Here is a 12,894-nt window from a genome sequence, read left to right as displayed (position 1 = left end):
CCCTCTCCCTACCCTGAGGGTTACCCTACTACCCCTTTAGGCGACCGAATTCCGAGCTGAGTCCCCTCTTGTACATACATCCCCTCACCCCCGTTTTCACTCAGTCCGGGATTTGATCTTCAGTCACCACGCGAGCTACCAAAACGGTCTTGCAAGTGTACGATGTACGCGGCTGCTCTCGCCATCCTCTTGTTTTGCTTTCATTTTCGACATTTGTCTTGTTGCACGGAGCGTGGTGGGCACGGCACGGTTTGTTACTTCCTTTTTTGTTTTTGTTTTTACTCCTACCTCGTTACCACACGCCCTTCTACCCGAGGGCCACTACTACCTATCTTTACTTCCTGTTGTTCTTTGGGTGGACCGCATCGCAGACCTGTACTTCGTCTCCTATTCCATCCTCTAGCGCTAGGGCATGGCGCCATACGGGCAACATCAGGAGATTCGGCGTCCGGACTGGCGGACGGGATCGCATCTACGGATAGCCAATCGTACAGTTTACTTGATCTGAGTTTTGGTCTTTCTCTTTTAATATGTATTCCGTGTTCCCCGCATATTTGTAGGCAGCTGGGCGCATGTATTGCGGCTCAGCAAGGATTGGCGCCTATTGCGGTGATTCAAGGAGCCTCGACTTGCTCCGACCTCGAGAGCATCGTGCACGCAGACATGGCTCTGGCTGTGGCGCCCCCGCCGCGTACTTCGAAATGATGCTTGCTGGTACAGGGCTCATGGAGTTCGTGTTTCGATGTATGGTGTGGTGGCGGGATAACATTTCCACAGATAAATTCATTAGTCGCGACTTCAAGGTGCTGCGGCTGTTGAAAAGAGTGCTGCTGTCTGAACATAAACAAGGGAAACTAAGCAAATGAATCTTGCTACAGAACATCTTATGAGGATTATTCAGATCCTGACTTAGACTCCAATAAAACCTACGGTATTGTTGTATATACTTCCCTCGTGCTGGATCCTGACTGGTTACATGATCACATGCATGATGCCATCATACCATCAGATAAGATCAGGCGACGCCGCTCCACCGTTTTCCGCTGCTTTCCATTAACCCCCCGCCTCAACCCTCTTTACAGTACTCTGACACTTCTTCCCTGGGACCCTTGGCTGGACTCATAGGACGCCTGATCCGTCTTGCCTCAGATCGTTGGATCTCTCTAGCCTTGACCATGATCTCTCAACCCTTCACAACCGGGCTTCTCGCCCTGTGCTTCACCACTTTCACCTCTGCGTCGGCCATCCCGCACCTCGATAACCAGGGCATCCTGAGCTACGCAGACCATGCCAACACTCCCTTCGGGGCCGCATCAACCACTTCTGACAGTGTCGATGCAGATGGGTTCAGCCGCCCGTCCTGGTTTACCTCCGCCCTGATGGCCCGCCGCCTGCTCGCGCTTTCTCCGTCTGGCGTCATCTCCACCGTCTTCCCGAGCCACATCCCTACCTATTCCCGCACGCCCGCCGAGGTGGCCGGTCTGCCTATCGGTCTACGCGAGTACGTTGCGGACTGTGACTCGGCATTGCCCGAGGGCCTGTCGCACGAAGATAACGGCGATCCCACCATTCTGGCCCTGCGCGTCGCAACTACCTTCAAGAACATTGGCGCCGGGTCCAACCTTAGCCTCGAGCTCGACTGGTGGGAGCATCTTTCCGATGCGGGCGCCGTCTACCCCGGTCTCCCTCCCAGCCCGGCTGCTCTCCCGCGCATCACCCTGTTCGGATACCTCGACACCCTCCCGGAACTCTCAGACGCGGCCACAGCCACACTGGAGAAGTGTTTCCTCCAGTCTCATCAAGATGCGAAGGTCTGGCTGCCTAGCACACCAGGGTCCCCACACGCGAGTTTCTGGGCCCGGTTGGTGGTTACGCAGGCGTACTGGATCGGCGGGTTTGGCGACGTGCAACAGATCGGGTGGATGAATGTCACCGAGTGGAAGGGCATCCGCCGGCACGGTAGTGTGGCTGGCGTGGGCGATGGGAGGGGTGGGAGGATGTGCGACTGCCGGGGGAAAAGCAGGCACACGATACTCTGTGATAGACGGCTACACAGGGGTGCCTGATGGAATGGACACACATGGGCTCGGATCCAGATACCCGATCGGATAAACGGAGCCCTCCGTACACAATGAACGTTGAATATTATGATAAGCTGCTTGCTTCGCTTAACCTTAACGCTTTGACTCTGCCAATATGAGCATTAGTCTCTCCACCCCCATTTCTGCTCGTCTGATGCAGCCAAAGCGTGTCTTGTCATTCGCCCGTTGCTTATCAGTCGCCGCTGAGCGGCAGGGGTGCTTATCAGCTTATCGGGACGTCATCGAGACCTTGCGGAGGTACTTGTGCGCTCGTTCTTCAGGGGATGCATTGTAACATTGCTTTTTTTCCTCTCTCTCTGTGTGTGGAGAGCCATTGCATTGCGTGATAGGGCCCTGGTTTCATGTTTGTTTTTGTGCTACTTCCGCCCCCTCTAGACAAACATTGCCGCTCCCGCTCCCTCCATCTACAACTATGCGACTCTCCAGGCCTCGACTGAGGGTCTCTCAAGCTCAGTCGGCCTTTGCCGACGGCAATGCACGATGGACGAATCGGGATCTGGATCCGATTCCTCTGCTTGCGCGGAAATGGGGGGTTTGGAGTCTGATAGGTACCTGTGATGCACTTCGGCCTTCTGGGGTGGTGGTCTAACATCATCCCTAGCATACTGGATCTCGGATGCTTTCAATGCAGCGACCTGGCAGTTCGCCAGTAGTATTATTGCCGTCGGCCTGACATACCGCGAGGCTCTCGCCATTGTGGCTGTTTCTTTCCTAATTATATCCTTCGTCATTTCCGCCAACGGTGCTGTCGGGGCCATCTATCACGTTCCATTCCCGGTTATTGCCCGTGCGAGCTGGGGCTTCTGGGGCTCCTATATTGCCATCATCTCTCGACTGATTCTTGCTGTGTTCTGGTTCGCCATCCAAAACGTGAATGGCGGGAACTCAGTCCGGGTCATGATCGGCGCGATCTGGCCCAGCTACTTGACCCTCCACAATGATATCCCTGTGTCGCAGGGTATCACATCGAATGGGATGATCGCATTCTTTATCTTTTGGGTATTACAGCTCCCCTTCTTATGCATGCATCCGAATAAGCTGCGCTGGTTGTTCACGGTCAAGTCGGTGCTGGTCCCGATCGCCTGGATTGCCATTTTGATCTGGGCCTTTGTTGCTGAAAAGGGTGGCGGCGGTATTTTCGACAAGCAGAAGGCGACGGTCTCGGGATCGAAGTATAGCTGGCTGTTCCTGGCAAATATGACCTCGGTGCTGGGGAACTTTGCCACCCTCAGTGTGAACCAGGTATGCCGTCTGGCGCCCTTGCCATACTACCCGACACGACTAACCTACCTCACTTCTTAGTCCGATTTCTCGCGATACTCCCGCGTCAACCCCCGCTGGCAACTCCTCTATATTCCCTTGCTCCCCATCATTTTTACCTTTATCTCTTTTATCGGCATTGCTGCTTCCTCCGCCGGCCAATCCCATTACAACCTCGCCTCCATCCCCTGGGATCCCAACGAGCTCATCAGCCTCTGGCCCAACCGTGCCTGCCGCTTTTTCGGCGCAGCCTCATTCGCCCTCGCCTCGCTGGGCGTCAATATCTCTGCCAACTCGCTCTCAGCCGCGAACGACTTCACTGCGCTCGCGCCACAGGTGCTCAATATCCGCCGCGGCCAGATTCTGTGTGCGCTGCTGTCATGGGCACTAGTGCCCTGGAAGATTTTGGAATCTGCAAGTAACTTCTTAAACTTCATGGGCGCCTATGCGATATTCCTTGGCCCGATCGCTGCCATTATGCTGTTTGACTTTTGGCTCGTTAACCGCCGCCGCTATGATGTGCTTGCGCTGTACCAGCCATCGAACCCGACTTATCGGTACGCTTGCACCGTGCCTTTTCTCTATTCTGGAAAATCTATCTGGGGTACCAATTGGCGCGCGGTGGTGTCGTTTCTCGTCGGCGTTGTGCCGAGTCTTCCGGGGATGATCAATGCTGTGAGTTCCAGTATTGATGTGGGTGCGGGTACACATCCATATGAGTTTGGGTGGCTGCTGGGGTTTTTTGCTACGGCAGCAGTGTATCTGGCTCTGTCGTGGTTGTTCCCGGCGACGGAAACTCAGATCCCCCGTGCTGTTCTTCCTGATGAGATCTATGAGGAGAGGAGTGTGGTGGTGGAAGGAGTGGAAACAGACAGCTCGGAGCAGACGTCGACACCGTCTGGGGGTGAGAAGGTTCCGGCTAATTCGTTAGAAAAGTCTGTGTAGGGCCTGTGCCTGCCCATGATTACGAATAATTTAACTTTTTGTCTTTAATGGTCGTTATAGGAGCAGTTGCGCAGAACCGCTGTGCTGTACATGATTCTATACTCTATATACCTTGATATTTTGCTCGAACGCAGAGACAGTGCCCATGGTACTGATCATAGTCTCCAGAGCCGTGTTTCTCAGCCTTGATTCCCAGGTCTGAAAGTTGAGGGCCTTCAGGATTTATGCCTTTTGTTCCCTAACAACCTGTAGTGGTGTCTGCCTGTTCCAAGGAGGAAAATAGCACCTTGGCAGGAGCCGTTGGGTCTGCACTGGGAGGTCCCTCAGCGACGACCCTTAGAGTGGCAAGTCAACCAGGTCCCAAGGCACTAAATGGCCGAGAGTCACAAGGAGAAAGACACGGACGTCTCTAGTAGATGTATTTGTGGAATGAATTCCCCCCCTTGAAGCGGCAGGGGATGCTGTGTTAGGATCATGTCTTCGTGAAATGTGGCCTTCATGGCCCCGGTCCATACGACAAAGCCTCTTTCAGCACCTTGCTCACACTAGATGATGCACGGCCTAGCTCGCCGCCTTCTTCCCTCGCACTTTTCAGCCCGCGCTCAATGGCGGGCAAGAAGCGCACCGCGAAGACTCGGTACCGGTCCTCCCGGGTTTCATACATCTCGCCTTCCTCATCGCGCGGCTGTCCAAATAAGTTCAGATAGGCATATGGTGCAGACGATTCTGAAATCATATGCTGACTTGTCTGACACAGCGGGAAAGGCTGCGCCGAGAACATGTTATCCTGTTCCGAGCCATCGTCGGCCGAGGTACCAGGCTGCCCAATCCCTGCGTTCAGGAATTCTGCCAGTGCGCCAAGCACCTTTACCATAGGCCGCCCCTGGCTCCCGGACTTGCCAAACGAAGCCCGGTTTGATGACCACCGCGCAGACTCCTCAGTGTGCCAGCCTAGCACCGACAGGAAGCAGTTGAAGGTCTTGATCCACCCTCCCGCGCAAGCAACCACCGCCTCGCCCGCAGCATCGATCATCCACGATAGAATCTCGACAGCTGAGACACGAATATCGGCAGCAAGGTGTGTCATTCCGGCGCGGACATAGGGTAGCAATTGCACGACGTGGTCTTCCACGTCGTTGCGCGGGAGTGTACGCAGAAGCTTGAGGAGGGCTGTGCGCACACTGTTGTTTGCGTCGAGGATCAACGGGAGAAAGGACGGGAGCATGACGCTCACTGGTTGTGGGAGGGGGGAATTTACTGGGCGCGCGGCAATTGAGGTAGTCAGATGGGCGAGAGAGTCGCGCCGTTGGCTGTCGGATTTGGAGGAGAGGAGGGAGAGGTGGTGCGCGAATTGGCTACTGGAGGTTGGGGCGGCGACATGAAGAGATTGTTGGTTGATAACGATAGCTGGAAATAGTCAGCACAAGAACAAGCCATACGATTGAAGCAATCTGTTACGAGAAGAGAAAGTGACAACGTACCTTTAGATCGAAAACTGGTGTCTGTGAAGTTCTCTGGCTTGGCCTTCGCCTTGCCGACCCTGAGCTTGGGTTTCTGTGGGGATCAGCAGGTCAGATCGTTACAATGGATAGAGGATCAGTCTCACCTGGAAGTCCTTTTGCTTCTCCTTCTTTCGCTTGGCGCTGGATCCCATGGCTGCGGTTGTCGTTGGCGTGGAGCGAGCTGTCGCTGTAACTTTTTTCTTGGGCTGGCTATCCCACGTGATACTGATAACCGCCTCAGGCAGAATATTGCCGCAACTGAAGTATATGATGCTTCTGGAGTGTGTCCAATTCAGACTTGCTTGCGATCTTGACTGAAACAGTGGCTGGCCATAAAAGCCCCTAAAACGAAATTTCATGATCTCAGGTCCACATCTCAAAAAGTGAAGTGGTGATGGACTATTCGCACTCCCTTAAGCCAAGCTCAAGAAATGTACGTGGAGAGGAAATCATGAAGGTCTGTCTGTACAACTTTCCAGGACACCAGATTATTATCTCATGTTTTGGTCACAACTGACTCCCTTTTAATATTAAAAGGGTCCGAGTTAAGGATCGATCGACCGAATAAAAAGTCGCTAACGGATATCGTGCTGGTTGCCGTGCCTGACTGCGACGGACGATAGCAGATTATTGAGAAGCCCGCTGTGGGCAACTGTAGGCTTTGGAGGACCCCAAAAAACGGCAGGTATTTTTAGATGGGATTATTTTTTCGATGCAGGGCAGGTTTGCGACTGTCCCTCCCGATGTTGTAACTTACCGCTGGGTATGAATCACTCGAAATTTGGGGCGTATCTTTGGCTGCAATTTTCCTACGGCGGCATTGTGGCACTGATCCTCGGCAACTTCATCAGCGGTCTGCATTTGGGGTTCCGCCGTGAACCCGGCGCTCAAACCACTTTACTGCTGGCTTGTGGGTGTTTATGTAGGCGCCATGCTGATAGTGGAGAATGCGTTGACCCTTTTGATATAGATCATTGCTGCTAGTACCGGCACCTGGGTAAATCTGTTCAGTCTGTGATTCCGGCCCCTGAATGGCGCTTTATACACCTGACTAGTTGCATTGCCACCGGTCTGTCTCGTTTGCCGCTTCGGCCATGCGTGGTTTCTTTGGGAACATGCGTACCTCTTGCAGATTGGGGTACCGGATTATCTATTCGAAGGAGCACTACTACTGGAAGGGTGCTATGTGTTCGATGTGAGTACAATGCGCTGGGACTTGGCCACGCATCCAATCTAATCTTTGCGACAGAGACGTATACCCGTGTCCCTGCATCCCGGACTGTTCGGTATATGGGGTCACTCACGCACCCTCTAGCGCATTCTCGTGGTCTTGTCAATCGTCGCATATAACGGAGGCCTGCAAAGCGCATGGGAGTATCGCTATGGATATGCAACGTTCCGAGCGGAAAAACGGCTACTTGAAAGAGACCTAGAGAACGGTGACCATCCTTTTTGAATCAGGACGATCATTTTTTGGGATATTGTGGCTCCTCATTTCAACTTGGTAGTATCTGAACAAAGCTCAATGATTATTATTTTAGATTGTTAGAGCGACTGTGAGTCTGGATTTAAGTCCAACCTAGAGGGATAGTCCATCTCTGGATGATCTATTCAGTCACTTGCTCCTGCATTAGATATCAGACAGCGACAGAAACAGGCTGTGTCAACAGCAGCTCACCACGCGAGCTTCCACCCAGCGCCTTGGCAGCCAACTCATGCGCAGATTCCAACACCGACTGTCCCGTCTCGGCTGACTCCTCGTCCGCATACTGGAACTGATGCCGCACATTGGTAGGGGTGTCTGATATTCGACGAGTGGTGGCTTTTGTGTCACCTATGAGCAAGTAAGCGCGGATCAGTTCATATACTCTGACCATGATCAATGAAAAGCAAGGGAGGAAAAAGCGTGGTTGGGGTTTCCGCCCCTAACTCTTCGCCCATCACCACTGCACCGTAGCTACTGGATACGTACCCGGCTCAAAAATGTCGGCGATATTCTGCCTGGCGCTGCTAGATGATTCATTTGCTCGGCTGGTGTAGGTATCCGGTTTGCTCACATCCACGACAATAGATTCCGAGACCCCTGGGAGAAATTAGCGATTATCAAGCAACGAATGTCATCTAACAGATGGATCCTTGCCGTCCGTGCTGGCAATGTCACTCTGGAACAATTGGTTAGAATTGAATGGAGCTGAAGGGGCAGATGGGGATATCATGCCGCCGCGCCAGCCATGCTGATGTCGCTATTAGAACTCGACGTTATTGCACTCCCAATTTAGGTGACTGTATATAAGTACATGGGGTGAAAGTATCAAAGTGATCCCTCATGAATTATATATCGAGACATTAAATAGAGGCGAGGGGCAAAGGGGATAGGCCAAAAACATGACCTCGAACATTCGTCGTCATGACGTGCGTCTCACGCGTGTTCGGGTCTATGGAGCTGACCCATTCAAATGGTTGGAATTTATGGTGTTTCCTCGGGGCATTCCAACCATTGAATCATTTTATGGAACTCCCCTGGGCTTCTATAGATGACCTGGTCCTCATTTGTAGTATTATATACGCAAGAAGCCAGCCATGACCAACATGTCTTTGTTTTCAAAGGACCGTTTGTCTTGGGAAGCGTGGGTGTATGCGTCATTAAGAAGAACACCCTCCAATCCCCTGAATGTTGTTGCAAAGATCATGGCGACAACTGGAGAAGCTGAATTATAGATCATTTAACAAGAAAACTAAGATGAAACCAGCAGCCCTCAAAGATTGGGGCTATGCAGGAAAGGTAGGAAGACTGTCTTACACCGAGTCCGAGAAAGGAGTTTGCAGTGGCGAGGAAAGGGTCATGACAAAATGTTGGGGTTGGCTGGCGGGTCTTATCATTTTTTTGTCTCAGGCTAGCATTTGCTTGAGGGCTCCGGATTTCCAATTTATAGTGATCCGCGGGGGTTTTTCCAGGGCAATGTTGGGAGAGGGGGCGCGCGGTTTACTTTAGCTCGTCTAACTGGAGACAATGAATTGCCACCCTCACTAGCAATTGAGTCGTTCACTTTATTCGAGGCTCCGGGAGTCGGCAGTGTGCTACATGCAGGATTTTGCATAGAAGCCTAATGTTCTAAACGCACACGGCATCCTCAATGGAGATGGATTTGGCCTCGGTCACCAAGTTAGGCACCCAAACAAAACCTCATCCTGAGCTTTCACTCTGAGCTGCATCCATATCAATGAGATTGCCATAACCTGCAAACTTTTTAAGACGAGAGATGATATGACCAAAGACGAAGACGTTCTGGCCTATTGGGACGCATTAGCCGCACTTGACATACGTGTTCTTTCCACGCACGGCGATGCAAAGCTATGGACCCCACTGCAAATAGTCGCCAGGCAGACGGGCAGTTTTACTGGATGGTGTTCACTCGTACTTGGCCGACATACCAGATCATGTCGAACTCCAGTCTCACCTCCAATGGCATTCCTCTAGACCAAACAATCACCGCCCATGCAAGGTTGGAAAATGAGGTTTCAAGGCGATACACCACGGACTACAATGGTAGCATACCTTATCTGTTCTGCATCCCAACGTGGTACGACAGGCTGCCCCTCTTCATGTTCCAACCAATGGGTCAAAGGCGAAAAAAGAGATTCTCCTTACTCCGCGGTTCCGAGAACACTGGATAGAAACTAATGAAATCAATTTGAGCAGCGGAGTCCTGCGTTTGTGTTGCTTGCTGTTCCATAAATGAATCTACGAGCTAGGGATGGCGAGATCGCCAAAGCACCAAGAATACCTAACTATCGATATGGTCGGCACAAGCTGACTGACTACTCCAGGATCATGACTGCACGATTTCTGAACATAGACTCAATGTCATAACAATCGTAGTCAGATTCAAATCTAAATATGAAAAAAGTCCTATCATCACACCGGGCCTGCTCAGCAGCGCATCATAGATAAAGAGTCAAAAAACCAAGAGCTCGTTAAAAAAGATAAAAATGAAACAAACAAGAATAAATTCAGACAAGAGATGCGCACTTCTGCCCGGTCCCGAGTTGCACATAAGAAAAACAGAACAGAAAAAAAGCAACTCGGGTGCCGGACAGACGCGATTGTATCAATCAAATCACACAGATCATCAAGCACACGTAACGTATAAGAGACAGTGGGAAATAAAAGGGAGCAAAAGCATAGAAGCATGAGACTCGCAAATCCACGGGGGACCACCAGCAAGAGGGGATTAGTCGTGTATGGATGCGATTAAAGAGGCGGTGGCCCATCCCGGTCATACCGAGACATCGAGACATCGACAGAAGAAGGAAAATCGTGCTCCAGAAGGGAGTGCCGCAAGGGTAAGGCCGTTTCACAGACTCATCGTCAGCCACTCCCACTCCTGGCTCGCACCCTGGCCACCTGCGATACTGTGGTTGGCTGGGTTTGCGGCTGCAGGTGGCATGGCGGGCGCCAGGGGCACCACCTTGGACCGGCCAGCGGATATGCTGCTGGTCTTGGGGCTGTCGTCCGTGTCCGGGTCGGATCCGACCGGAGCCTTCTCCAGACGCCGCGGCCGCCTGGGAGCCACCTGCACCCCAGCACGGGCCGAGGCAATGCCGGCTGGAGGACCCGCCTTGGGCGGGGCAGCAGCGATCGGTATCACGCCAGGTTTGCCCATCGTGTTGGATCCTCCGATGGCAGGGGGGACTCGGAAGTGTTGCCGCTCGGTGCACGAGAGGCGGCTAAACTGGAAGGCGTATGCGGGATTGAGTTTTTGCGGGAGGACTTTTTGGAGGAGCGGGATGTGCCGACAGCCAGACTGTTAGCGCTGCTGCGATTGCGCTTCTTGATGACGTCGGTCTTGAGTGACAGTGGGCGGACAACTCCGTGAAGCTTCAGGAACAGGCCACACGCATTGCACAGCGGCTGACCCTCAGGGTTGCGGCGCCACAAGGGAGTAGTCTGAGTGAAGCAGTTGGTGCAGGTCGTCGGTCCGGCATTGGGGTCACCATTTTTGGATCCGCCAGGACTAGTGGGACGTGATGGCACGGCACTGCTGAGACCAGATTCGGGAGGCGTGTTGGGGGATGGATGGTTGGTGGGCGGGCCACTGGCTATTCCATTCATGCTCTGGCGCAGCAGGCCAGGGGCATTCGGGGTCGAGGTAGTGCGAGCGATCTTCTGACGCCGAGGATCCTGCTCTCGATTGCGCACCTCGCTGACAGAGGCGGCCGCACCATGCCCACGACCCAGACTCCCGGCGTGCTGCCAGTCAGGAGGACCATCCATCATGTCCGTTGAGCCGATAGTGACATGCTTGCGATGCTGGCCATTGAAGCCAGGCAGTGATTGGACAGACCCATGGAAGCCGGTATCCCAGGCGAGACCCGCATGCATATCCCCGTCGTCCATGGAGTGGAAGTCATGGGACATGGCCATCGCCCCACGTTCAAAGGCAGTGCTATCCTCCTCCTCGTTATCGGAGTCGCCACCGAATGTGAACATACTGTTAGTCGGCGCGGTTGAAGAAAACTCGCCGGGACCAAGAACTTGCGAGGGGTCCACATGCTGCGGTGGTGGAACCGAGAACCCGGATTGGTGCATCGTCGTGGGCGGGCCTGTGACAGCACTGGCAGATGGAAACTCGCCGTTGGACGTGTTAAACATGTGGCGTGGCTGGAGCGACGCCGACAGGTTGGATGTCCGTTGCTGGATGTAGTTGGGGATGCGGCGCTGGGTCTGAGATTCTCCAGACGGCACATCGTTGAAGAACATGGACTGCTCTCCTTCGTAGATGGGTTGGGGAGTCGACACAGTCGACTGGTAGCCGGATGGTGGCGGAGAGAAGAACTCGGTCGAGTTGAGGGACGATGCCAGTGGTGTCTGCGCATACAGATTGGAAAATGGGTTGCCAGCAGTCAGAGGAGAGTCGGAGGGAGAGAAAGTAAAGTGCTGCTGGTAGGGCCCCGCGGAGTGGATGTTTTGCTCTTCATTCACACCAAAGGTATCCAGGCTGAAAGGAATGCTGCAGGTGTGGTGATGTTGTGGGCGACGTCCACCTAGCGTACCGTTACCGGGCATCGCAAAGGCGGTTGGGGGGTGATCCAACGAGTAATCTGGGAGCGCAGCGGACAGTTCGGAATGTTGCGCCAGCATGGCGTTGGACACGGGCGGCACCTGAGGCGACGAGTCGGCAGGTCGCTTGCGAGTCGGCACGGTCAGACCCGCGAAAAACTGGCGCTCATCGACACTGGTCTTGCGCACTCGACGGGCCACGTACCCGAACTCGCTGTTCTTGCGCTGATCCTGCGGCGGATGTGGGAATGACGCGGCGGCGGCCGAGTCGTTCATGGGATGGTCCTTGCGCGCTTTAATGGGGATCGAGACAGTCGGGGTCGCAGTGAAGTGACGGTCGGCGGCGGGGTGTGAGGCATACTCCACAGGGGAGTCGAAGGGGACGATGAAGTCATCCAGGTTCATCGGGTCGGGCGTCGCCTCGAGGTTCATGTTCGAGTTGATTCCGGGGGAGTTGGTCGACGCCTGGTCCGACAGCCGCAGCTGCGCGATGCCGCTCGGGGTGGGACTGATGGTGTCGACCTGGGCTTGGGACGTCCTGCAGGGCCAAGAAATGAGCTGTCTGGTCGAGGGGGAAAAGGGAGGGAAGAAGGCGGGACAGATGGATTCGACGGGCGACTTACCGAGCCTGCTCACGTTCCTTGCGTTTTAGACTCATAGCCATCATGCGCCATGTCAGATTCTCCATGCGCTCCTGGTTCGGCAACTGCGATTTGGTTCGAGTGTAGAGCCTCCAGATCTGAGCAGCTAGTGGATCATTCTTCTGCAACTCCTCGGGACTGTCGCCACCACGCGGGGCACCGGTCTTCCACTCGGGGAAAATGGAGTCCGAAAGCATGCCGTCCTGGGCGTTGGAGTTGGCGGGGCTGAAGGGGGAGCCGAAGGAGAAGTCGTCGGAACTCATGTGCGAATCGATGTCGATGCCGGGGAAGGCCAGCGCGGATGGCTGCGGCGGTCGGGTAGCTCCATGCCCACGCCCATGCCCATGCCCTCCATGGTTCATTCCCTCCATGGTATCCAGAGG

The 12,894-nt window shown here is 54.0% G+C and overlaps 5 protein-coding genes across 5 annotated transcripts; 2 read left to right on the top strand and 3 right to left on the bottom strand.

The window, feature by feature from the left end:
- Positions 1 to 1,175: 1,175 nt before the first annotated feature.
- N7482_004893 (uncharacterized protein) lies at positions 1,176 to 2,112 on the top strand (the record flags this gene model as incomplete). Its single annotated transcript, XM_056687018.1, has 2 exons — positions 1,176 to 1,989; positions 2,045 to 2,112. The coding sequence occupies 2 exons, from the start codon at positions 1,176 to 1,178 to the stop codon at positions 2,110 to 2,112; spliced, it is 882 nt and encodes a 293-aa protein (XP_056542573.1).
- Positions 2,113 to 2,514: 402 nt separating this feature from the next.
- N7482_004892 (nucleobase cation symporter-1 family protein) lies at positions 2,515 to 4,307 on the top strand (the record flags this gene model as incomplete). The annotated part of the gene is made up of 3 exons (XM_056687017.1): positions 2,515 to 2,650; positions 2,704 to 3,344; positions 3,405 to 4,307. 3 exons carry the CDS (start codon positions 2,515 to 2,517, stop codon positions 4,305 to 4,307), a joined length of 1,680 nt encoding a protein of 559 aa, XP_056542572.1.
- Positions 4,308 to 4,803: 496 nt separating this feature from the next.
- On the bottom strand, positions 4,804 to 5,961 carry N7482_004891 (IPI1/TEX10 family protein; the record flags this gene model as incomplete). Its single annotated transcript, XM_056687016.1, has 3 exons — positions 4,804 to 5,714; positions 5,789 to 5,861; positions 5,914 to 5,961. 3 exons carry the CDS (start codon positions 5,959 to 5,961, stop codon positions 4,804 to 4,806), a joined length of 1,032 nt encoding a protein of 343 aa, XP_056542571.1.
- Positions 5,962 to 7,446: 1,485 nt separating this feature from the next.
- On the bottom strand, positions 7,447 to 8,499 carry N7482_004890 (uncharacterized protein; the record flags this gene model as incomplete). Its single annotated transcript, XM_056687015.1, has 3 exons — positions 7,447 to 7,643; positions 7,782 to 7,892; positions 8,376 to 8,499. 3 exons carry the CDS (start codon positions 8,497 to 8,499, stop codon positions 7,447 to 7,449), a joined length of 432 nt encoding a protein of 143 aa, XP_056542570.1.
- A 1,665-nt stretch (positions 8,500 to 10,164) lies between these two features.
- On the bottom strand, positions 10,165 to 12,882 carry N7482_004889 (Nitrogen regulatory protein nrfA; the record flags this gene model as incomplete). Its single annotated transcript, XM_056687014.1, has 3 exons — positions 10,165 to 10,415; positions 10,544 to 12,408; positions 12,494 to 12,882. 3 exons carry the CDS (start codon positions 12,880 to 12,882, stop codon positions 10,165 to 10,167), a joined length of 2,505 nt encoding a protein of 834 aa, XP_056542569.1.
- Positions 12,883 to 12,894: the final 12 nt, after the last annotated feature.

This window comes from Penicillium canariense (assembly GCF_028826845.1).
Source record: "Penicillium canariense strain IBT 26290 chromosome Unknown utg000003l_segment0_segment0, whole genome shotgun sequence".
In the NCBI taxonomy this organism is placed as follows: Eukaryota; Fungi; Ascomycota; class Eurotiomycetes; order Eurotiales; family Aspergillaceae; genus Penicillium; species Penicillium canariense.
Note: the sequence above shows the minus strand (reverse complement) of the source record. Positions and strands in the feature narration are given on the sequence as shown.